General features: G+C 64.1%; 1 protein-coding gene across 1 annotated transcript in view; it reads left to right on the top strand.

Moving 5' to 3' along the window:
• LOC148146143 (uncharacterized) overlaps positions 1–21,981 on the top strand; it is a 135,238-nt gene that overhangs the window by 25,656 nt on the left and 87,601 nt on the right. Inside the window, 22 exon segments of the mRNA XM_087998691.1 lie at positions 1,114–1,614; positions 2,151–2,337; positions 2,989–3,114; positions 4,798–5,260; positions 5,406–5,560; positions 6,536–6,786; positions 9,809–10,309; positions 11,257–11,457; positions 11,984–12,504; positions 12,542–12,766; positions 12,993–13,172; positions 13,474–13,528; positions 16,555–17,280; positions 17,366–17,934; positions 18,236–18,413; positions 18,640–18,854; positions 18,940–19,151; positions 19,338–19,577; positions 20,113–20,402; positions 20,554–21,100; positions 21,301–21,476; positions 21,512–21,699. Coding sequence (XP_087854817.1) covers positions 1,114–1,614; positions 2,151–2,337; positions 2,989–3,114; positions 4,798–5,260; positions 5,406–5,560; positions 6,536–6,786; positions 9,809–10,309; positions 11,257–11,457; positions 11,984–12,504; positions 12,542–12,766; positions 12,993–13,172; positions 13,474–13,528; positions 16,555–17,280; positions 17,366–17,934; positions 18,236–18,413; positions 18,640–18,854; positions 18,940–19,151; positions 19,338–19,577; positions 20,113–20,402; positions 20,554–21,100; positions 21,301–21,476; positions 21,512–21,699 — 6,707 coding nt within the window.

Below are 21,981 nucleotides of genomic sequence, written 5' to 3'. Positions count from 1 at the left end.
CACCCGGCCTCAGTGTGGACTCAGACTCCCGGCCTCAGCACCGACTCAGACTCCCGGCCTCTGCTCGGACTCAGACTCCCGGCCTCAGTGTGGACTCAGACTCCCGGCCTCAGCGTGGACTCCGACCCCCGGCCTCAGCGTGGACTCCGACTCCCGGCCTCAGCGTGGACTCAGACTCCCGGTCTCAGTGTGGACTCAGACTCCCGGCCTCAGCGTGGACTCAGACTCCCGGCCTCAGCGTGGACTCCGACTCCCGGCCTCAGCGTGGACTCAGACTCCCGGCCTCAGTATGGACTCAGACTCCCGGCCTCAGTGTGGACTCCGACTCCCGGCCTCAGCGTGGACTCAGACTCCCGGCCTCAGCGTGGACTCCGACTCCCGGCCTCAGTGTGGACTCAGACTCCCGGCCTCAGTGTGGACTCCGACTCCCGGCCTCAGTGTGGACTCAGACTCCCGGCCTCAGTGTGGACTCAGACTCCCGGCCTCAGTGTGGACTCAGACACCCGGCCTCAGTGTGGACTCCGACTCCCGGCCTCAGCACGGACTCCGACTCCCGGCCTCAGCACGGACTCAGACTCCCGGCCTCAGTGTGGACTCACACTCTTGGCCTCAACACATACTCCGAGTCCCGGCCTCAGCACACTCTCCGACTCCCGGCCTCAGGACGGAGTCAGACTCCCGGCCTCAGTGTGGACTCAGATTCCCGGCCTCAGTTTGGACTCAGACTCCCGGCCTCAGTTTGGACTCAGACTCCCGGCCTCAGTGTGGACACAGTCACCCGGCCTCAGTGTGGACTCAGACTCCCGGACTCAGCGTGAACTCAGACTCCCGGCCTCTGCTCGGACTCAGACACCCGGCCTCAGTGTGGACTCAGACTCCCGGCCTCAGTTTGGACTCAGACTCCCGGCCTCAGTGTGGACTCAGACTCCCGGACTCAGCGTGAACTCAGACTCCCGGCCTCTGCTCGGACTCAGACACCCGGCCTCAGCGTGGACTCAGACTCCCGGCCTCAGTGTGGACTCAGACACCCGGCCTCAGTTTGGACTCAGACTCCCGGCCTCAGCGTGGACTCAGACTCCCGGCCTCAGCGTGGACTCAGACTCCCGTCCTCAGTGTAGACTCAGACTCCCGGCCTCAGCGTGGACTCAGACTCCCGGCCTCAGTGTGGACTCAGACTCCCGGCCTCAGCGTGGACTCAGACTCCCGGCCTCAGCGTGGACTCAGACTCCCGACCTCAACGTAGACTCAGACTCCCGGCCTCAGCGTGGACTCAGACTCCCGGCCTCAACGTAGACTCAGACTCCCGGCCTCAGCGTGGACTCAGACTCCCGGCCTCAGTGTGGACTCAGACTCCCGGCCTCAGTTTGGACTCAGACTCCCGGCCTCAGTGTGGACTCAGACTCCCGGACTCAGCGTGAACTCAGACTCCCGGCCTCTGCTCGGACTCAGACACCCGGCCTCAGCGTGGACTCAGACTCCCGGCCTCAGTGTGGACTCAGACTCCCGGCCTCAGCACAGACTCAGACTCCCGGCCTCAGTGTGGACTCAGACTCCCGGCCTCAGTGTGGACTCTGACTCCCGGCCTCAACGTGGACTCAGACTCCCGGCCTCAGCACGGACTCCGACTCCCGGCCTCAGCACCGACTCACACTCTCGGCCTCATCACACACTCCGACTCCCGGCCTCATCACACACTCCAACTCTCGGCCTCAGCACACACTCCGACTCCCGGCCTCAGCACACTCTCCGACTCCCGGCCTCAGCACGGACTCCGACTCCCGGCCTCATCACACACTCCAACTCTCGGCCTCAGCACACTCTCCGACTCCCGGCCTCAGCACGGACTCCGACTCCCGGCCTCATCACACACTCCAACTCTCGGCCTCAGCACACACTCAGACTCCCGGCCTCAGCACACTCTCCGACTCCCGGCCTCAGCACGGACTACAACTCCCGGCCTCATCACACACTCCGACTCCCGGCCTCAGCACACACTCCGGCTCCCGGCCTCAGCACGGACTCAGACTCCCGGCCTCAGTGTGGACTCAGACTCCCGGCCTCAGTGTGGACTCAGACTCCCGGCCTCAGTGTGGACTCCGACTCCCGGCCTCAGTGTGGACTCAGACTCCCGGCCTCAGTGTGGACTCAGACTCCCGGCCTCAGCGTGGACTCAGACTCCCGGCCTCAGTGTGGACTCAGACTCCCGGCCTCAGCACGGACTCGGACTCCCGGCCTCAGCACGGACTCAGACTCCCGGCCTCAGCGTGGACTCAGACTCCCGGCCTCAGTGTGGACTCAGACTCCCGGCCTCAGTGTGGACTCAGACTCCCGGCCTCAGTGTGGACTCAGACTCCCGGCCTCAGCGTGGACTCAGACTCCCGGCCTCAGCACGGACTCTGCCTCTCGGCCTCATCACACACTCCGAGTCCCGGCCTCAGCACACTCTCTGGCTACCGGCCTCAGCACAGACTCAGACTCCCAGCCTCAGTGTGGACTCAGACTCCCGGACACAGCGTGAACTCAGACTCCCGGCCTCAGCGTGAACTCTGACTCCCGGCCTCTGCTCGTACTCAGACACCCGGCCTCAGTGTGGACTCAGACTCCCGGACTCAGCGTGAACTCAGACTCCCGGCCTCTGCTCGTACTCAGACACCCGGCCTCAGTGTGGACTCAGACTCCCGGCCTCTGCGTGGACTCAGACACCCGGCCTCATTGTGGTCTCAGACTCCCGGCCTCAGTGTGGACTCAGACTCCCGGCCTCAGCACGGACTCAGACTCCCGTCCTCAGTGTGGACTCAGACTCCCGGCCTCAGTGTGGTCTCAGACTCCCGGCCTCAGCACGGACTCAGACTCCCGGCCTCAGTGTGGTCTCACACTCCCGGCCTCAGCACGGACTCAGACTCACGGTCTCAAAGTGGACTCAGACCTCCGGCCTCAGTGTGGAGTCAAATTCCCGGCCTCTGCATGGACTCAGACTCCCGGCCTCAGTGTGGACTCTGTCTCCTGGCCTCAGCGTGGACTCAGACTCCCGGCCTCAGTGTGGACTCAGACTCCCGGCCTCAGCGTGGACTCAGACTCCCGGCCTCAGTGTGGACTCAGACACCCGGCCTCAGCGTGGACTCAGACTCCCGGCCTCAGTGTGGACTCAGACACGGGCCTCAGTGTGGACTCTGACTCCCAGCCTCAGTGTGGACTCAGACTCCCGGCCTCAGTGTGGACTCTGACTCACGGCCTCATTGTGGACTCAGACTTCCGGCCTAAGTGTGGACTCAGACTCCTGGCCTCTGCACGGACGCAGACTCCCGGCCGCAGCACGGACTCAGACTCCCAGCCTCAGTGTGGACTCATTCTCCCGGCCTCAGTGTGGACTCAGACTCGTGGCCTCAGTGTGGACTCAGACTCCCGGCCTCAGTGTGGACTCAGACTCCCAGCCTCAGCACGGACTCCGACTCCCGGCCTCAGTGTGGACTCAGACTCCCGGCCTCAGCACGCACTCTGACTCCCGGCCTCAGCAAGAACTCAACTCACGGCCTCAGCAAGGACTCAGACTCCCGGCCTCAAAGTGGACTCAGACCCCCGGCCTCAGCACGGACTCAGACTCCCGGCCTCAGTGTGGACTCAGACTCCCGGCCTCAGTGTGGACTCAGACCCCCGGCCTCAGTGTTGACTCAGACTCCCGGCCTCAGTGTGGACCCAGACTCCCGGCCTCAGCACGGACTCCGACTCCCGGCCTCAGTGTGGACCCAGACTCCCGGCCTCAGCACGGACTCCGACGCCCGGCCTCAGTGTGGACTCAGACTCCCGGCCTCAAAGTGGACTCAGACTCCCGGCCTCAGTGTGGACTCCGACTCCTGGCGTCAGCGTGGACTCCGACTCCTGGCCTCAGTGTGGACTCAGACTCCCGGCCTCAGCACGGACTCCGACTCCCGGCCTCAGTGTGGACTCAGACTCCCGGCCTCAGAGTGGACTCAGACTCCTGCCCTCAGTGTGGACTCAGACTCCCGGCCTCAGAGTGGACTCAGACTCCCGGCCTCAGTGTGGACTCAGACTCCCGGCCTCAGTGTGGACTCCGACTCCTGGCGTCAGCGTGGACTCCGACTCCCGGCCTCAGTGTGGACTCAGACTCCCGCCCTCAGTACGGACTCAGACTCCCGGCCTCAAAGTGGACTCATTCTCCCGGCCTCAGTGTGGACTCAGACTCCCGGCCTCAGCACGGACTCCGACTCCCGGCCTCAGCACGGACTCAGACCCCCGGCCTCAGTGTGGACTCAGACTCCCGGCCTCAGCACGGACTCAGACCCCCGGCCTCAGTGTGGACTCAGACCCCCGGCCTCAGTGTGGACTCAGACTCCCGGCCTCAGTGTGGACTCAGACTCCTGGCCTCAGTGTGGACTCAGACTCACTGCCTCAAAGTGGACTCAGACTCCCGGCCTCAGCACGGACTCATTCTCCCGGCCTCACTGTGGACTCAGACTCCCGGCCTCAGTGTGGACTCCGACTCCTGGCCGCAGTGTGGACTCAGACTCCGGGCCTCAGTGTGGACTCAGACTCCCGGCCTCAGCGTGGACTCAGACTCCCGGCCTCAGTGTGGACTCGGACTCCTGGCCTCAGCACGGTCTCAGACTCCCGGCCTCTGCACGGACTCAGACTCCCGGCCTCAGTGTGGACTCAGACTCCCGGCCTCAGTGTGGACTCAGACTCCCAGCCTCAGTGTGGACTCAGACTCCCGGCCTCAGCGTGGACTCAGACTCCCGGCCTCCGTGTGGACTCAGACTCCCGGCCTCAGTGTGGTCTCAGACCGCCGGCCTCAGTGTGGACTCAGACTCCCGGCCTCTGCACGGATTCAGACTCCCGGCCTCAGTGTGGACCCAGACTCCCAGCCGCAGCACGGACTCAGACTCCCGGCCTCAGCGTGGACTCAGACTCCCAGCCTCAGTGTGGACTCAGACTCCCGGCCTCAGTGTGGACTCAGACTCCCGGCCTCAGTGTGGACTCAGACTCCCGGCCTCAGCGTGGACTCAGACTCCCGGCCTCAGCGTGGACTCAGACTCCCGGCCTCAATGTGGACTCAGACTCCCGGCCTCAGCGTGGACTCAGACTCCCGGCCTCAGTGTGGACTCAGACTCCCGGCCTCAGCATGGACTCAGACTCCCGGCCTCAGTGTGGACTCAGACTCCCGTCCTCAGTGTGGACTCAGACTCCCGGCCTCAGCACGGACTCGGACTCCCGGCCTCAGCACGGACTCAGACTCCCGGCCTCAGTGTGGACTCAGACTCCCGGCCTCAGCGTGGACTCAGACTCCCGGCCTCAGCACGGACTCTGCCTCTCGGCCTCATCACACACTCCGAGTCCCGGCCTCAGCACACTCTCTGGCTACCGGCCTCAGCACAGACTCAGACTCCCAGCCTCAGTGCGGACTCAGACTCCCGGCCTCAGTGTGGACTCAGATTCCCGGCCTCAGTTTGGACTCAGACTCCCGGCCTCAGTGTGGACTCAGACTCCCGGACTCAGCGTGAACTCAGACTCCCGGCCTCTGCTCGTACTCAGACACCCGGCCTCAGTGTGGACTCAGACTCCCGGCCTCTGCGTGGACTCAGACACCCGGCCTCATTGTGGTCTCAGACTCCCGTCCTCAGTGTGGACTCAGACTCCCGGCCTCAGTGTGGTCTCAGACTCCCGGCCTCAGCACGGACTCAGACTCCCGGCCTCAGTGTGGTCTCAGACTCCCGGCCTCAGCACGGACTCAGACTCACGGTCTCAAAGTGGACTCAGACTCCCGGCCTCAGTGTGGAGTCAAATTCCCGGCCTCAGTATGGACTCAGACTCCTGGCCTCTGCATGGACTCAGACTCCCGGCCTCAGTGTGGACTCTGACTCCTGGCCTCAGCGTGGACTCAGACTCCCGGCCTCAGTGTGGACTCAGACTCCCGGCCTCAGCGTGGACTCAGATTTCCGGCATCAGTGTGGACTCAGACACGGGCCTCAGTGTGGACTCTGACTCCCAGCCTCAGTGTGGACTCAGACTCCCAGCCTCAGTGTGGACTCAGACTCACGGCCTCATTGTGGACTCAGACTTCCGGCCTAAGTTTGGACTCAGACTCCTGGCCTCTGCACGGACTCAGACTCCCGGCCGCAGCACGGACTCAGACTCCCGGCCTCAGTGTGTACTCAGACTCCCAGCCTCAGTGTGGACTCAGACTCCTGGCCTCAGCACGGACTCAGACTCCTGGCCACAGTGTGGACTCAGACTCCCGGCCTCATTGTGGACTCAGACTCCTGGCCTCTGCACGGACTCAGACTCCCGGCCTCAGCACGGACTCAGACACCCGGCCTCAGTGTGGACTCTGACTCCCAGCCTCAGTGTGGACTCAGACTCCCGGCCTCATTGTGGACTCAGACTTCCGGCCTCAGTGTGGACTCAGACCCCCGGCCTCAGTGTGGACTCAGACTACAGGCCTCAGTACAGACTCAGACTCCCGGCCTCAGTGTGGACTCAGACCCCCGGCCTCAGTGTGGACTCCGACTCCCGGCCTCAGTGTGGAGTCTGACTCCCGGCCTTAGTACGGACTCAGACTCCCGGCCTCAGTGTGGACTCAGACTCCCGGCCTCAGTACGGACTCAGACTCCCGGCCTCAGTACGGATTCAGACTCCCGGCCTCAGTGTGGACTCAGACCCCCGGCCTCAGTGTGGTCTCAGACTCCCGGCCTCAGTGTGGACTCCGACTCCTGGCCTCAGGATGGACTCGGACTCCCGGCCTCAGCACGGACTCAGACTCCCGGCCTCAGCGTGGACTCAGACTCCCGGCCTCAGTGTGGACTCAGACTCCCGGCCTCAGTGTGGACTCAGACTCCCGGCCTCAGTGTGGACTCAGACTCCCGGCCTCAGCGTGGACTCAGACCCCCGGCCTCAGTGTGGTCTCAGACTCCCGGCCTCAGTGTGGACTCCGACTCCTGGCCTCAGGACGGACTCAGACTCCCGGCCTCAGTGTGGACTCAGACCCCCGGCCTCAGTGTGGTCTCAGACTCCCGGCCTCAGTGTGGACTCCGACTCCTGGCCTCAGCACGGACTCCGACACCCGGCCTCAGCACGGACTCCGACTCCCGGCCTCAGCGTGGACTCAGACTCCGGCCTCAGTGTGGACTCAGACTCCCGGCCTCAGTGTGGACTCCGACTCCCGGCCTCAGCGTGGACTCAGACCCCCGGCCTCAGTGTGGACTCAGACTCCCGGCCTCAGCGTGGACTCAGACCCCCGGCCTCAGTGTGGTCTCAGACTCCCGGCCTCAGTGTGGACTCCGACTCCTGGCCTCAGGACGGACTCAGACTCCCGGCCTCAGTGTGGACTCAGACCCCCGGCCTCAGTGTGGACTCAGACCCCCGGCCTCAGTGTGGACTCAGACTTCCGGCCTAAGTTTGGACTCAGACTCCTGGCCTCTGCACGGACTCAGACTCCCGGCCGCAGCACGGACTCAGACTCCCGGCCTCAGTGTGGACTCAGACTCCCGGCCTCAGCACGGACTCTGCCTCTCGGCCTCATCACACACTCCGAGTCCCGGCCTCAGCACACTCTCTGGCTACCGGCCTCAGCACAGACTCAGACTCCCAGCCTCAGTGCGGACTCAGACTCCCGGCCTCAGTGTGGACTCAGATTCCCGGCCTCAGTTTGGACTCAGACTCCCGGCCTCAGTGTGGACTCAGACTCCCGGACTCAGCGTGAACTCAGACTCCCGGCCTCTGCTCGTACTCAGACACCCGGCCTCAGTGTGGACTCAGACTCCCGGCCTCTGCGTGGACTCAGACACCCGGCCTCATTGTGGTCTCAGACTCCCGGCCTCAGTGTGGACTCAGACTCCCGGCCTCAGCACGGACTCAGACTCCCGTCCTCAGTGTGGACTCAGACTCCCGGCCTCAGTGTGGTCTCAGACTCCCGGCCTCAGCGTGGTCTCAGACTCCCGGCCTCATCACGGACTCAGACTCCCGGCCTCAGTGTGGTCTCAGACTCCCGGCCTCAGCACGGACTCAGACTCACGGTCTCAAAGTGGACTCAGACCTCCGGCCTCAGTGTGGAGTCAAATTCCCGGCCTCAGTATGGACTCAGACTCCTGGCCTCTGCATGGACTCAGACTCCCGGCCTCAGTGTGGACTCTGACTCCTGGCCTCAGCGTGGACTCAGACTCCCGGCCTCAGTGTGGACTCTGACTCCCGGCCTCAGCGTGGACTCAGACTCCCGGCCTCAGTGTGGACTCAGACACCCGGACTCAGCGTGGACTCAGACTCCCGGCCTCAGTGTGGACTCAGACACGGGCCTCAGTGTGGACTCTGACTCCCAGCCTCAGTGTGGACTCAGACTCCCTGCCTCAGTGTGGACTCAGACTTCCGGCCTAAGTGTGGACTCAGACTCCTGGCCTCTGCACGGACTCAGACTCCCAGCCGCAGCACGGACTCAGACTCCCGGCCTCAGTGTGGACTCAGACTCCCAGCCTCAGTGTGGACTCAGACTCCTGGCCTCAGCACGGACTCAGACTCCCGGCCTCACCACGGACTCAGACTCCTGGCCACAGTGTGGACTCAGACTCCCGACCTCATTGTGGACTCAGACTTCCGGCCACAGTGTGGACTCAGACTCCTGGCCTCAGCATGGTCTCAGACTCCCGGCCTCAGCACGGACTCAGACACCCGGCCTCAGTGTGGACTCAGACTCCCAGCCTCAGTGTGGACTCAGACTCCTGGCCTCAGCGTGGACTCAGACTCCCGGCCTCAGCACGGACTCAGACTCCCGGCCTCAGCACGGACTCAGACTCCCGACCTCATTGTGGACTCAGACTTCCGGCCACAGTGTGGACTCAGACTCCTGGCCTCAGCGTGGACTCAGACTCCCGGCCTCAGCGTGGACTCAGACTCCCGGCCTCAGCACGGACTCAGACTCCCGACCTCATTGTGGACTCAGACTTCCGGCCACAGTGTGGACTCAGACTCCTGGCCTCAGCACGGACTCAGACTCCCGGCCTCATTGTGGACTCAGACTTCCGGCCACAGTGTGGACTCAGACTCCCAGCCTCAGTGTGGACTCAGACTCGTGGCCTCAGTGTGGACTCAGACTCCCAGCCTTAGCACGCACTCTGACTCCCGGCCTCAGCAAGAACTCAACTCACGGCCTCAGCACGGACTCAGACTCCCGGCCTCATTGTGGACTCAGACCCCCGGCCTCAGCACGGACTCAGACGTCCGGCCTCAGTGTGGACTCAGACCCCCGGCCTCAGCACGGACTCAGACGTCCGGCCACAGTGTGGACTCAGACTCCTGGCCTCAGCACGGTCTCAGACACCTGGCCTCAGCACGGACTCCGACTCCTGGCCCCAGCACGGACTCATTCTCCCGGCCTCAGTGTGGACTCAGACTCGTGGCCTCAGTGTGGACCCAGACTCCCAGCCTTAGCACGCACTCTGACTCCCGGCCTCAGCAAGAACTCAACTCACGGCCTCAGCACGGACTCAGACTCCCGGCCTCAGTGTGGACTCAGACCCCCGGCCTCAGTGTTGACTCAGACTCCCGGCCTCAGTGTGGACCCAGACTCCCGGCCTCAGCACGGACTCAGACTCCCGGCCTCAGTGTGGACTCAGACTCCCGGCCTCAAAGTGGACTCAGACCCCCGGCCTCAGCACGGACTCAGACTCCCGGCCTCAGTGTGGACTCAGACTTCCGGCCACAGTGTGTGGACTCAGACCCCCGGCCTCAGTGTTGACTCAGACTCCCGGCCTCAGTGTGGACCCAGACTCCCGGCCTCAGCACGGACTCAGACTCCCGGCCTCAGTGTGGACTCAGACTCCCGGCCTCAGTGTGGACTCCGACTCCTGGCCTCAGCGTGGACTCCGACTCCCGGCCTCAGTGTGGACTCAGACTCCCGGCCTCAGTGTGGACTCCGACTCCTGGCCTCAGCGTGGACTCCGACTCCCGGCCTCAGTGTGGACTCAGACTCCCGGCCTCAGTGTGGACTCCGACTCCTGGCCTCAGTGTGGACTCAGACTCCCGGCCTCAGCACGGACTCCGACTCCCGGCCTCAGTGTGGACTCAGACTCCCGGCCTCAGCGTGGACTCAGACTCCCGGCCTCAGCGTGGACTCAGACTCCCGGCCTCAGTGTGGACTCAGACCCCCGGCCTCAGTGTGGACCCAGACTCCCGGCCTCAGCACGGACTCAGACTCCCGGCCTCAGTGTGGACTCAGACTCCCGGCCTCAAAGTGGACTCAGACTCCCGGCCTCAGCACGGACTCAGACTCCCGGCCTCAGTGTGGACTCAGACTCCCGGCCTCAAAGTGGACTCAGACTCCCGGCCTCAAAGTGGACTCAGACCCCCGGCCTCAGCACGGACTCAGACTCCCGGCCTCAGTGTGGACTCAGACTTCCGGCCACAGTGTGGACTCAGACTCCCAGCCTCAGTGTGGACTCAGACTCGTGGCCTCAGTGTGGACTCAGACTCCCAGCCTTAGCACGCACTCTGACTCCCGGCCTCAGCAAGAACTCAACTCACGGCCTCAGCACGGACTCAGACGCCCGGCCTCAATGTGGACTCAGACCCCCGGCCTCAGCACGGACTCAGACTCCCGGCCTCATTGTGGACTCAGACTTCCGGCCACAGTGTGGACTCAGACTCCTGGCCTCAGCACGGTCTCAGACACCTGGCCTCAGCACGGACTCCGACTCCTGGCCCCAGCACGGACTCATTCTCCCGGCCTCAGTGTGGACTCAGACTCGTGGCCTCAGTGTGGACTCAGACTCCCAGCCTTAGCACGCACTCTGACTCCCGGCCTCAGCAAGAACTCAACTCACGGCCTCAGCACGGACTCAGACTCCCGGCCTCAGTGTGGACTCAGACCCCCGGCCTCAGTGTTGACTCAGACTCCCGGCCTCAGTGTGGACCCAGACTCCCGGCCTCAGCACGGACTCAGACTCCCGGCCTCAGTGTGGACTCAGACTCCCGGCCTCAAAGTGGACTCAGACCCCCGGCCTCAGCACGGACTCAGACTCCCGGCCTCAGTGTGGACTCAGACCCCCGGCCTCAGTGTGGACCCAGACTCCCGGCCTCAGCACGGACTCAGACTCCCGGCCTCAGTGTGGACTCAGACTCCCGGCCTCAAAGTGGACTCAGACTCCCGGCCTCAGTGTGGACTCCGACTCCTGGCCTCAGCGTGGACTCCGACTCCCGGCCTCAGTGTGGACTCAGACTCCCGGCCTCAGTGTGGACTCCGACTCCTGGCCTCAGTGTGGACTCAGACTCCCGGCCTCAGCACGGACTCCGACTCCCGGCCTCAGTGTGGACTCAGACTCCCGGCCTCAGCGTGGACTCAGACTCCCGGCCTCAGCGTGGACTCAGACTCCCGGCCTCAGCACGGACTCCGACTCCCGGCCTCAGCACGGACTCCGACTCCCGGCCTCTGCTCGTACTCAGACACCCGGCCTCAGTGTGGACTCAGACTCCCGGCCTCAGTGTGGACTCAGACTCCCGGCCTCAGTGTGGACTCAGACTCCCGGCCTCAGTGTGGACTCCGACTCCCGGCCTCAGTGTGGACTCCGACTCCCGGCCTCAGTGTGGACTCAGACTCCCGGCCTCAGTGTGGACTCAGACTCCCGGCCTCAGTGTGGACCCAGACACCCGGCCTCAGCGTGGACTCAGACTCCCGGCCTCAGTGTGGACTCAGACTCCCGGCCTCAAAGTGGACTCATTCTCCCGGCCTCAGTGTGGACTCAGACTCCCGGCCTCAGCACGGACTCAGACGCCCGGCCTCTGCACGGACTCAGACTCCCGGCCTCAGCACGGACTCAGACTCGTGGCCTCAGTGTGGACTCAGACTCGTGGCCTCAGTGTGGACTCAGACTCACTGCCTCAAAGTGGACTCAGACTCCCGGCCTCAGCACGGACTCATTCTCCCGGCCTCACTGTGGACTCAGACTCCTGGCCTCTGCACGGACTCAGACTCCCGGCCTCAAAGTGGACTCAGTCTCCGGGCCTCAGTGTGGACTCTGACTCCCGGCCGCAGTGTGGACTCAGACTCCGGGCCTCAGTGTGGACTCAGACTCCCGGCCTCAGCGTGGACTCAGACTCCCGGCCTCAGTGTGGACTCGGACTCCTGGCCTCAGCACGGACTCAGACTCCCGGGCGCAGCACGGACTCAGACTCCCGGCCTCAGTGTGGACTCAGACTCCCAGCCTCCGTGTGGACTCAGACTCCCGGCCTCAGTGTGGTCTCAGACCCCCGACCTCAGTGTGGACTCAGACTCCCGGCCTCTGCACGGATTCAGACTCCCGGCCTCAGTACGGACTCAGACTCCCGGCCTCAGTGTGGACTCAGACTCCCGGCCTCAGCGTGGACTCAGACTCCCGGCCTCAGTGTGGACTCTGACTCCCGGCCTCAGTGTGGACTCAGACTTCCGGCCTCAGTGTGGACTCAGACTTCCGGCCTCAGTGTGGACTCAGACTCCCGGCCTCAGTGTGGACTCAGATCCCGGCCTCAGCACGGACTCAGACTCCCGGCCTCAGTGTGGACTCAGACTCCCGGCCTCAGCGTGGACTCATTCTCCCGGCCTCAGTGTGGACTCAGATCCCGGCCTCAGCACGGACTCAGACTCCCGGCCTCAGCGTGGACTCAGACTCCCGGCCTCAGTGTGGACTCAGACTCCCGGCCTCAGTGTGGACTCTGACTCCCGGCCTCAACGTGGACTCAGACTCCCGGCCTCAGCACGGACTCCGACTCCCGGCCTCATCACACACTCAGACTCCCGGCCTCAGCACGGACTCCGACTCCCGGCCTCATCACACACTCCAACTCTCGGCCTCAGCACACACTCAGACTCCCGGCCTCAGCACGGACTCCGACTCCCGGCCTCATCACACACTCCAACTCTCGGCCTCAGCACACTCTCCGACTCCCGGCCTCAGCACGGACTACAACTCCCGGCCTCATCACACACTCCGACTCCCGGCCTCAGCACACACTCCGGCTCCCGGCCTCAGCACGGACTCAGACTCCCGGCCTCAGTGTGGACTCAGACTCCCGGCCTCAGTGTGGACTCAGACCCCCGGCCTCAGCACGGACTCAGACTCCCGGCCTCAGTGTGGACTCAGACTCCCGGCCTCAGCACGGACTCAGACTCCCGGCCTCAGTGTGGACTCAGACTCCCGGCCTCAGTGTGGACTCAGACTCCCGGCCTCAGCGTGGACTCAGACTCCCGGCCTCAGTGTGGACTCAGACTCCCGGCCTCAGCACGGACTCGGACTCCCGGCCTCAGCACGGACTCAGACTCCCGGCCTCAGTGTGGACTCAGACTCCCGGCCTCAGTTTGGACTCAGACTCCCGGCCTCAGCGTGGACTCAGACTCCCGGCCTCAGCACGGACTCTGCCTCTCGGCCTCATCACACACTCCGAGTCCTGGCCTCAGCACACTCTCTGGCTACCGGCCTCAGCACAGACTCAGACTCCCAGCCTCAGTGCGGACTCAGACTCCTGGCCTCAGTGTGGACTCAGATTCCCGGCCTCAGTTTGGACTCAGACTCCCGGCCTCAGTGTGGACTCAGACTCCCGGACTCAGCGTGAACTCAGACTCCCGGCCTCTGCTCGTACTCAGACACCCGGCCTCAGTGTGGACTCAGACTCCCGGCCTCTGGGTGGACTCAGACACCCGGCCTCATTGTGGTCTCAGACTCCCGGCCTCAGTGTGGACTCAGACTCCCGGCCTCAGCACGGACTCAGACTCCCGTCCTCAGTGTGGACTCAGACTCCCGGCCTCAGTGTGGTCTCAGACTCCCGGCCTCAGCACGGACTCAGACTCCCGGCCTCAGTGTGGTCTCAGACTCCCGGCCTCAGCACGGACTCAGACTCACGGTCTCAAAGTGGACTCAGACCTCCGGCCTCAGTGTGGAGTCAAATTCCCGGCCTCAGTATGGACTCAGACTCCTGGCCTCTGCATGGACTCAGACTCCCGGCCTCAGTGTGGACTCTGACTCCTGGCCTCAGCGTGGACTCAGTCTCCCGGCCTCAGTGTGGACTCTGACTCCTGGCCTCAGCGTGGACTCAGACTCCCAGCCTCAGTGTGGACTCAGACTCCCGGCCTCAGTGTGGACTCAGACTCACGGCCTCATTGTGGACTCAGACTTCCGGCCTAAGTGTGGACTCAGACTCCTGGCCTCTGCACGGACTCAGACTCCCGGCCTCAGTGTGTACTCAGACTCCCAGCCTCAGTGTGGACTCAGACTCCTGGCCTCAGCACGGACTCAGACTCCTGGCCACAGTGTGGACTCAGACTCCCGGCCTCATTGTGGACTCAGACTTCCGGCCACAGTGTGGACTCAGACTCCTGGCCTCAGCATGGTCTCAGACTCCCGGCCTCAGCACGGACTCAGACACCCGGCCTCAGTGTGGACTCTGACTCCCAGCATCAGTGTGGACTCAGACTCCCAGCCTCAGTGTGGACTCAGACTCCTGGCCTCAGCACGGACTCAGACTCCCGGCCTCAGCACGGACTCAGACTCCTGGCCACAGTGTGGACTCAGACTCCCGGCCTCATTGTGGACTCAGACTCCCGGCCTCAGCACGGTCTCAGACACCTGGCCTCAGCACGGACTCCGACTCCTGGCCCCAGCACGGACTCATTCTCCCGGCCTCAGTGTGGACTCAGACTCGTGGCCTCAGTGTGGACTCAGACTCGTGGCCTCAGTGTGGACTCATTCTCCCGGCCTCAGTGTGGACTCAGACTCCCGGCCTCAAAGTGGACTCAGACCCCCGGCCTCAGCACGGACTCAGACTCCCGCCCTCAGTGTTGACTCAGACTCCCGGCCTCAGTGTGGACCCAGACTCCCGGCCTCAGCACGGACTCCGACTCCCGGCCTCAGTGTGGACTCAGACTCCCGGCCTCAGCACGGACTCAGACTCCAGGCCTCAGTGTGGACTCAGACTCCCGGCCTCTGCACGGACTCAGACCCCCGGCCTCAGTGTGGACTCAGACTCCCAGCCTCAGTGTGGACTCAGACTCACTGCCTCAAAGTGGACTCAGACTCCCGGCCTCAGCACGGACTCATTCTCCCGGCCTCAGTGTGGACTCAGACTCCCGGCCTCAGCACGGACTCAGACTCCCGGCCTCAGTGTGGACTCAGACTCCCGGCCTCTGCACGGACTCAGACCCCCGGCCTCAGTGTGGACTCAGACTCCCAGCCTCAGTGTGGACTGAGACTCACTGCCTCAAAGTGGACTCAGACTCCTGGCCTCTGCACGGACTCAGACTCCCGGCCTCAAAGTAGACTCAGTCTCCGGGCCTCAGTGTGGACTCTGACTCCCGGCCGCAGTGTGGACTCAGACTCCGGGCCTCAGTGTGGACTCAGACTCCCGGCCTCAGTGTGGACTCAGACTCCCGGCCTCAGTGTGGACTCAGACTCCCGGCCTCAGCACGGTCTCAGACTCCCGGCCTCAGTGTGGACTCAGACTCCCGGCCTCAGTGTGGACTCAGACTCCCGGCCTCAGCACGGACTCCGACTCCCGGCCTCTGCACGGACTCAGACTCGCGGCCTCAGCACGGACTCAGACTCCCGGCCTCAGTGTGGACTCAGACTCCTGGCCTCAGTGTGGACTCAGACTCACTGCCTCAAAGTGGACTCAGACTCCCGGCCTCAGCACGGACTCAGACTCCCGGCCTCAAAGTGGACTCAGTCTCCGGGCCTCAGTGTGGACTCTGACTCCCGGCCGCAGTGTGGACTCAGACTCCTGGCCTCAGTGTGGACTCAGACTTCCGGCCTAAGTGTGGACTCAGACTCCTGGCCTCTGCACGGACTCAGACTCCCGGCCTCAGCACGGACTCCGACTCCTGGCCTCAGTGTGGACTCAGACCCCCGGCCTCAGCGTGGACTCAGACTCCCGGCCTCAGTGTGGACTCAGACTCCCGGCCTCAGCGTGGACTCAGACACCCGGCCTCAGTGTGGACTCAGACTCACGGCCTCATTGTGGACTCAGACTCCCAGCCTCAGTGTGGACTCAGACTCCCGGCCTCATTGTGGACTCAGACTCACGGCCTCATTGTGGACTCAGACTCCCAGCCTCAGTGTGGACTCAGACTCCCGGCCTCATTGTGGACTCAGACTCACGGCCTCATTGTGGACTCAGACTCCCAGCCTCAGTGTGGACTCAGACTCCTGGCCTCAGCACGGACTCAGACTCCCGGCCTCATTGTGGACTCAGACTCACGGCCTCATTGTGGACTCAGACTCCCAGCCTCAGTGTGGACTCAGACTCCCGGCCTCATTGTGGACTCAGACTTCCGGCCACAGTGTGGACTCAGACTCCTGGCCTCAGCATGGTCTCAGACTCCCGGCCTCAGCACGGACTCAGACACCCGGCCTCAGTGTGGACTCTGACTCCCAGCCTCACTGTGGACTCAGACTTCCGGCCACAGTGTGGACTCAGACTCCTGGCCTCAGCACAGTCTCATTCTCCCGGCCTCAGTGTGGACTCAGACTCGTGGCCTCAGTGTGGACTCAGACTCGTGGCCTCAGTGTGGACTCATTCTCCCGGCCTCAGTGTGGACTCAGACTCCCGGCCTCAAAGTGGACTCAGACCCCCGGCCTCAGCACGGACTCAGACTCCCGGCCTCAGTGTTGACTCAGACTCCCGGCCTCAGTGTGGACCCAGAATCCCGGCCTCAGTGTGGACTCAGACTCCCGGCCTCAGTGTGGACTCAGACTCCCGGCCTCAGCACGGACTCAGACTCCCGGCCTCAGTGTGGACTCGGACTCCTGGCCTCAGCACGGTCTCAGACTCCCGGCCTCTGCACGGACTCAGACTCCCGGCCTCAGCACGGACTCCGACTCCCGGATTCAGTGTGGACTCAGACTCCCGGCCTCTGCACGGACTCAGACCCCCGGCCTCAGTGTGGACTCAGACTCCCAGCCTCAGTGTGGACTCAGACTCCCGGCCTCAGCACGGACTCAGACTCCCGGCCTCAGTGTGGACTCAGACTCCAGGCCTCAGTGTGGACTCAGACTCACTGCCTCAAAGTGGACTCAGACTCCCGGCCTCAGCACGGACTCATTCTCCCGGCCTCAGTGTGGACTCAGACTCCCGGCCTCAGCACGGACTCAGACTCCCGGCCTCAGTGTGGACTCAGACTCCCGGCCTCTGCACGGACTCAGACCCCCGGCCTCAGTGTGGACTCAGACTCCCAGCCTCAGTGTGGACTCAGACTCACTGCCTCAAAGTGGACTCAGACTCCCGGCCTCAGCACGGACTCATTCTCCCGGCCTCACTGTGGACTCAGACTCCTGGCCTCTGCACGGACTCAGACTCCCGGCCTCAAAGTGGACTCAGTCTCCGGGCCTCAGTGTGGACTCAGACTCCCGGCCTCAGCACGGACTCCGACTCCCGGCCTCTGCACGGACTCAGACTCCCGGCCTCAGCACGGACTCAGACTCCCGGCCTCAGTGTGGACTCAGACTCCTGGCCTCAGTGTGGACTCGGACTCCTGGCCTCAGCACGGTCTCAGACTCCTGGCCTCAGCACGGACTCAGACTCCCGGCCTCAGTACGGTCTCAGACTCCCGGCCTCAGCACGGACTCAGACTCCCGGCCTCAGTACGGTCTCAGACTCCCGGCCTCAGTACGGACTCAGACTCCCAGCCTCAGTGTGGACTCAGACTCCCGGCCTCAGTGTGGACTCAGACTCCCGGCCTCAGTACGGACTCAGACTCCCGGCCTCAGTGTGGACTCAGACTCCCGGCCTCAGTACGGACTCAGACTCCCGGCCTCAGTGTGGACTCAGACTCCCGGCCTCAGTGTGGACTCAGATCCCGGCCTCAGTGTGGACTCAGACTCCCGGCCTCAGTGTGGACTCTGACTCCCGGCCTCAACGTGGACTCAGACTCCCGGCCTCAGCACGTACTCCGACTCCCGGCCTCAGCACCGACTCACACTCTCGGCCTCATCACACACTCCGACTCCCGGCCTCATCACACACTCAGACTCCCGGCCTCAGCACGGACTCCGACTCCCAGCCTCATCACACACTCCAACTCTCGGCCTGAGCCCACACTCAGACTCCCGGCCTCAGCACACTCTCCGACTCCCGGCCTCAGCACGGACTACAACTCCCGGCCTCATCACACACTCCGACTCCCGGCCTCAGCACACACTCCGGCCCCCGGCCTCAGCACGGACTCAGACTCCCGGCCTCAGTGTGGACTCAGACTCCCGGCCTCAGTGTGGACTCAGACTCCCGGCCTCTGCACGGACTCAGACTCCCGGCCTCAGTGTGGACTCAGACTCCCGGCCTCAGTGTGGACTCAGACACCCGGCCTCAGTGTGGATTCAGACTCCCGGCCTCAGTGTGGACTCAGACTCCCGGCCTCAGCGTGGACTCAGACTCCCGGCCTCAGCACGGACTCTGCCTCTCGGCCTCATCACACACTCCGAGTCCCGGCCTCAGCACACTCTCTGGCTACCGGCCTCAGCACAGACTCAGACTCCCGGCCTCAGTGTGGACTCAGACTCCCGGCCTCAGTGCGGACTCAGACTCCCGGCCTCAGTGTGGACTCAGACTCCCGGCCTCAGTGTGGACTCAGACTCCCGGCCTCTGCGTGGACTCAGACACCCGGCCTCATTGTGGTCTCAGACTCCCGGCCTCAGTGTGGTCTCAGACTCCCGGCCTCAGTGTGGTCTCAGACTCCCGGCCTCAGTGTGGACTCAGACTCCCGGCCTCAGTGTGGACTCAGACTCCCGGCCTCAGTGTGGTCTCAGACTCCCGGCCTCAGTGTGGACTCAGACTCCCGGCCTCAGTGTGGTCTCAGACTCCCGGCCTCTGCTCGTACTCAGACTCACGGTCTCAAAGTGGACTCAGACCTCCGGCCTCAGTGTGGAGTCAAATTCCCGGCCTCAGTATGGACTCAGACTCCTGGCCTCTGCATGGACTCAGACTCCCGGCCTCAGTGTGGACTCTGACTCCTGGCCTCAGCGTGGACTCAGACTCCCGGCCTCAGTGTGGACTCTGACTCCCGGCCTCAGTGTGGACTCAGACTCCCGGCCTCAGTGTGGACTCAGACACCCGGCCTCAGCGTGGACTCAGACTCCCGGCCTCAGTGTGGACTCAGACCCCCGGCCTCAGTGTGGACTCAGACACGGGCCTCAGTGTGGACTCTGACTCCCGGCATCAGTGTGGACTCAGACACGGGCCTCAGTGTGGACTCTGACTCCCAGCCTCAGTGTGGACTCAGACTCCCGGCCTCAGTGTGGACTCAGACTCACGGCCTCATTGTGGACTCAGACTTCCGGCCTAAGTTTGGACTCAGACTCCTGGCCTCTGCACGGACTCAGACTCCCGGCCGCAGCACGGACTCAGACTCCCGGCCTCAGTGTGTACTCAGACTCCCAGCCTCAGTGTGGACTCAGACTCCTGGCCTCAGCACGGACTCAGACTCCCGGCCTCATTGTGGACTCAGACTTCCGGCCACAGTGTGGACTCAGACTCCTGGCCTCAGCACGGACTCAGACACCCGGCCTCAGTGTGGACTCTGACTCCCAGCCTCAGTGTGGACTCAGACTTCCAGCCACAGTGTGGACTCAGACTCCTGGCCTCAGCACAGTCTCAGACACCTGGCCTCAGTACGGACTCCGACTCCTGGCCCCAGCACGGACTCATTCTCCCGGCCTCAGTGTGGACTCAGACTCGTGGCCTCAGTGTGGACTCAGACTCGTGGCCTCAGTGTGGACTCATTCTCCCGGCCTCAGTGTGGACTCAGACTCCCGGCCTCAAAGTGGACTCAGACCCCTGGCCTCAGCACGGACTCAGACTCCCGGCCTCAGTGTTGACTCAGACTCCCGGCCTCAGTGTGGACCCAGACTCCCGGCCTCCGCACGGACTCCGACTCCCGGCCTCAGTGTGGACTCAGACTCCCGGCCTCAGCACGGACTCAGACTCCCGGCCTCAGTGTGGACTCAGACTCCCGGCCTCTGCACGGACTCAGACCCCCGGCCTCAGTGTGGACTCAGACTCCCAGCCTCAGTGTGGACTCAGACTCACTGCCTCAAAGTGGACTCAGACTCCCGGCCTCAGCACGGACTCATTCTCCCGGCCTCACTGTGGACTCAGACCCCTGGCCTCTGCACGGACTCAGACTCCCGGCCTCAAAGTGGACTCAGTCTCCGGGCCTCAGTGTGGACTCTGACTCCCGGCCGCAGTGTGGACTCAGACTCCGGGCCTCAGTGCGGACTCAGACTCCCGGCCTCAGTGTGGACTCAGACTCCCGGCCTCAGTGTGGACTCAAACTCCCGGCCTCAGTGTGGACTCAGACTCCCGGCCTCAGTGTGGACTCAGACTCCCGGCCTCAGTGTGGACTCAGACCCCCGGCCTCAGCACGGACTCAGACTCCCGGCCTCAGTGTGGACTCAGACTCCTGGCCTCAGTGTGGACTCAGACTCACTGCCTCAAAGTGGACTCAGACTCCCGGCCTCAGCACGGACTCATTCTCCCGGCCTCACTGCGGACTCAGACTCCTGGCCTCTGCACGGACTCAGACTCCCGGCCTCAAAGTGGACTCAGTCTCCGGGCCTGAGTGTGGACTCTGACTCCCGGCCGCAGTGTGGACTCAGACTCCGGGCCTCAGTGTGGACTCAGACTCCCGGCCTCAGCGTGGACTCAGACTCCCGGCCTCAGTGTGGACTCGGACTCCTGGCCTCAGCACGGTCTCAGACTCCCGGCCTCAGTGTGGACTCAGACTCCCGGCCTCTGCACGGACTCAGACTCCCGGGTGCAGCACGGACTCAGACTCCCGGCCTCAGTGTGGACTCAGACTCCCAGCCTCCGTGTGGACTCAGACTCCCGGCCTCAGTGTGGTCTCAGACCCCCGGCCTCAGTGTGGACTCAGACTCCCGGCCTCAGTGTGGACTCTGACTCCCAGCCTCAGTGTGGACTCAGACTCCCGGCCTCAGTGTGGACTCAGACTCCCGGCCTCAGTGTGGACTCAGACCCCCAGCCTCAGCGTGGACTCAGACTCCCGGCCTCAGTGTGGACTCAGACTCCCGGCCTCAGTGTGGACTCAGACTCCCGGCCTCAGCGTGGACTCAGACTCCCGGCCTCAGTGTGGACTCTGACTCCCAGCCTCAGTGTGGACTCAGACTCCCGGCCTCTGTGTGGACTCAGATCACGGACTCAGCAGGGACTCAGACTCCCGGCCTCAGTGTGGACTCAGACTCCTGGCCTCAGCATGGTCTCAGACTACCGGCCTCAATGTGGACTCAGACTCCCGGCCTCAGTGTGGACTCAGACTCCCGGCCTCAGTGTGGTCTCAGACCCCCGGCCTCAGCACGGACTCCGACTCCCGGCCTCAGCGTGGACTCAGACTCCCGGCCTCAGTGTGGACTCAGACTCCCGGCCTCAGTGTGGACTCATACTCCCGGCCTCAGTGTGGACTCAGACCCCCGGCCTCAGCACGGACTCAGACTCCCGGCCTCAGTGTGGACTCAGACTCCCGGCCTCAGTGTGGTCTCAGACCCCCGGCCTCAGCGTGGACTCAGACTCCCGGCCTCAGTGTGGACTCAGACTCCCGGCCTCAGTACGGACTCAGACTCCCGGCCTCAGTACGGACTCAGACTCCCGGCCTCAGTGTGGACTCAGACTCCCGGCCTCAGTACGGACTCAGACTCCCGGCCTCAGTGTGGACTCATACTCCCGGCCTCAGTGTGGTCTCAGACCCCCGGCCTCAGCACGGACTCAGACTCCCGGCCTCAGTGTGGACTCAGACTCCCGGCCTCAGTGTGGTCTCAGACCCCCGGCCTCAGCACGGACTCAGACTCCCGGCCTCAGTGTGGACTCAGACTCCCGGCCTCAGTACGGACTCAGACTCCCGGCCTCAGTACGGACTCAGACTCCCGGCCTCAGTGTGGACTCAGACTCCCGGCCTCAGTACGGACTCAGACTCCCAGCCTCCGTGTGGACTCAGACTCCCGGCCTCAGCACGGA

Source organism: Chiloscyllium plagiosum, unplaced genomic scaffold, assembly GCF_037043375.1.
Source record: "Chiloscyllium plagiosum isolate Xiang-an unplaced genomic scaffold, Cpla_swu_hap1 HiC_scaffold_21, whole genome shotgun sequence".
In the NCBI taxonomy this organism is placed as follows: domain Eukaryota; kingdom Metazoa; phylum Chordata; class Chondrichthyes; order Orectolobiformes; family Hemiscylliidae; genus Chiloscyllium; species Chiloscyllium plagiosum.
The sequence above is the reverse complement of the archived record's forward strand: the minus strand, read 5'-3'. Positions and strand labels throughout refer to the sequence as shown.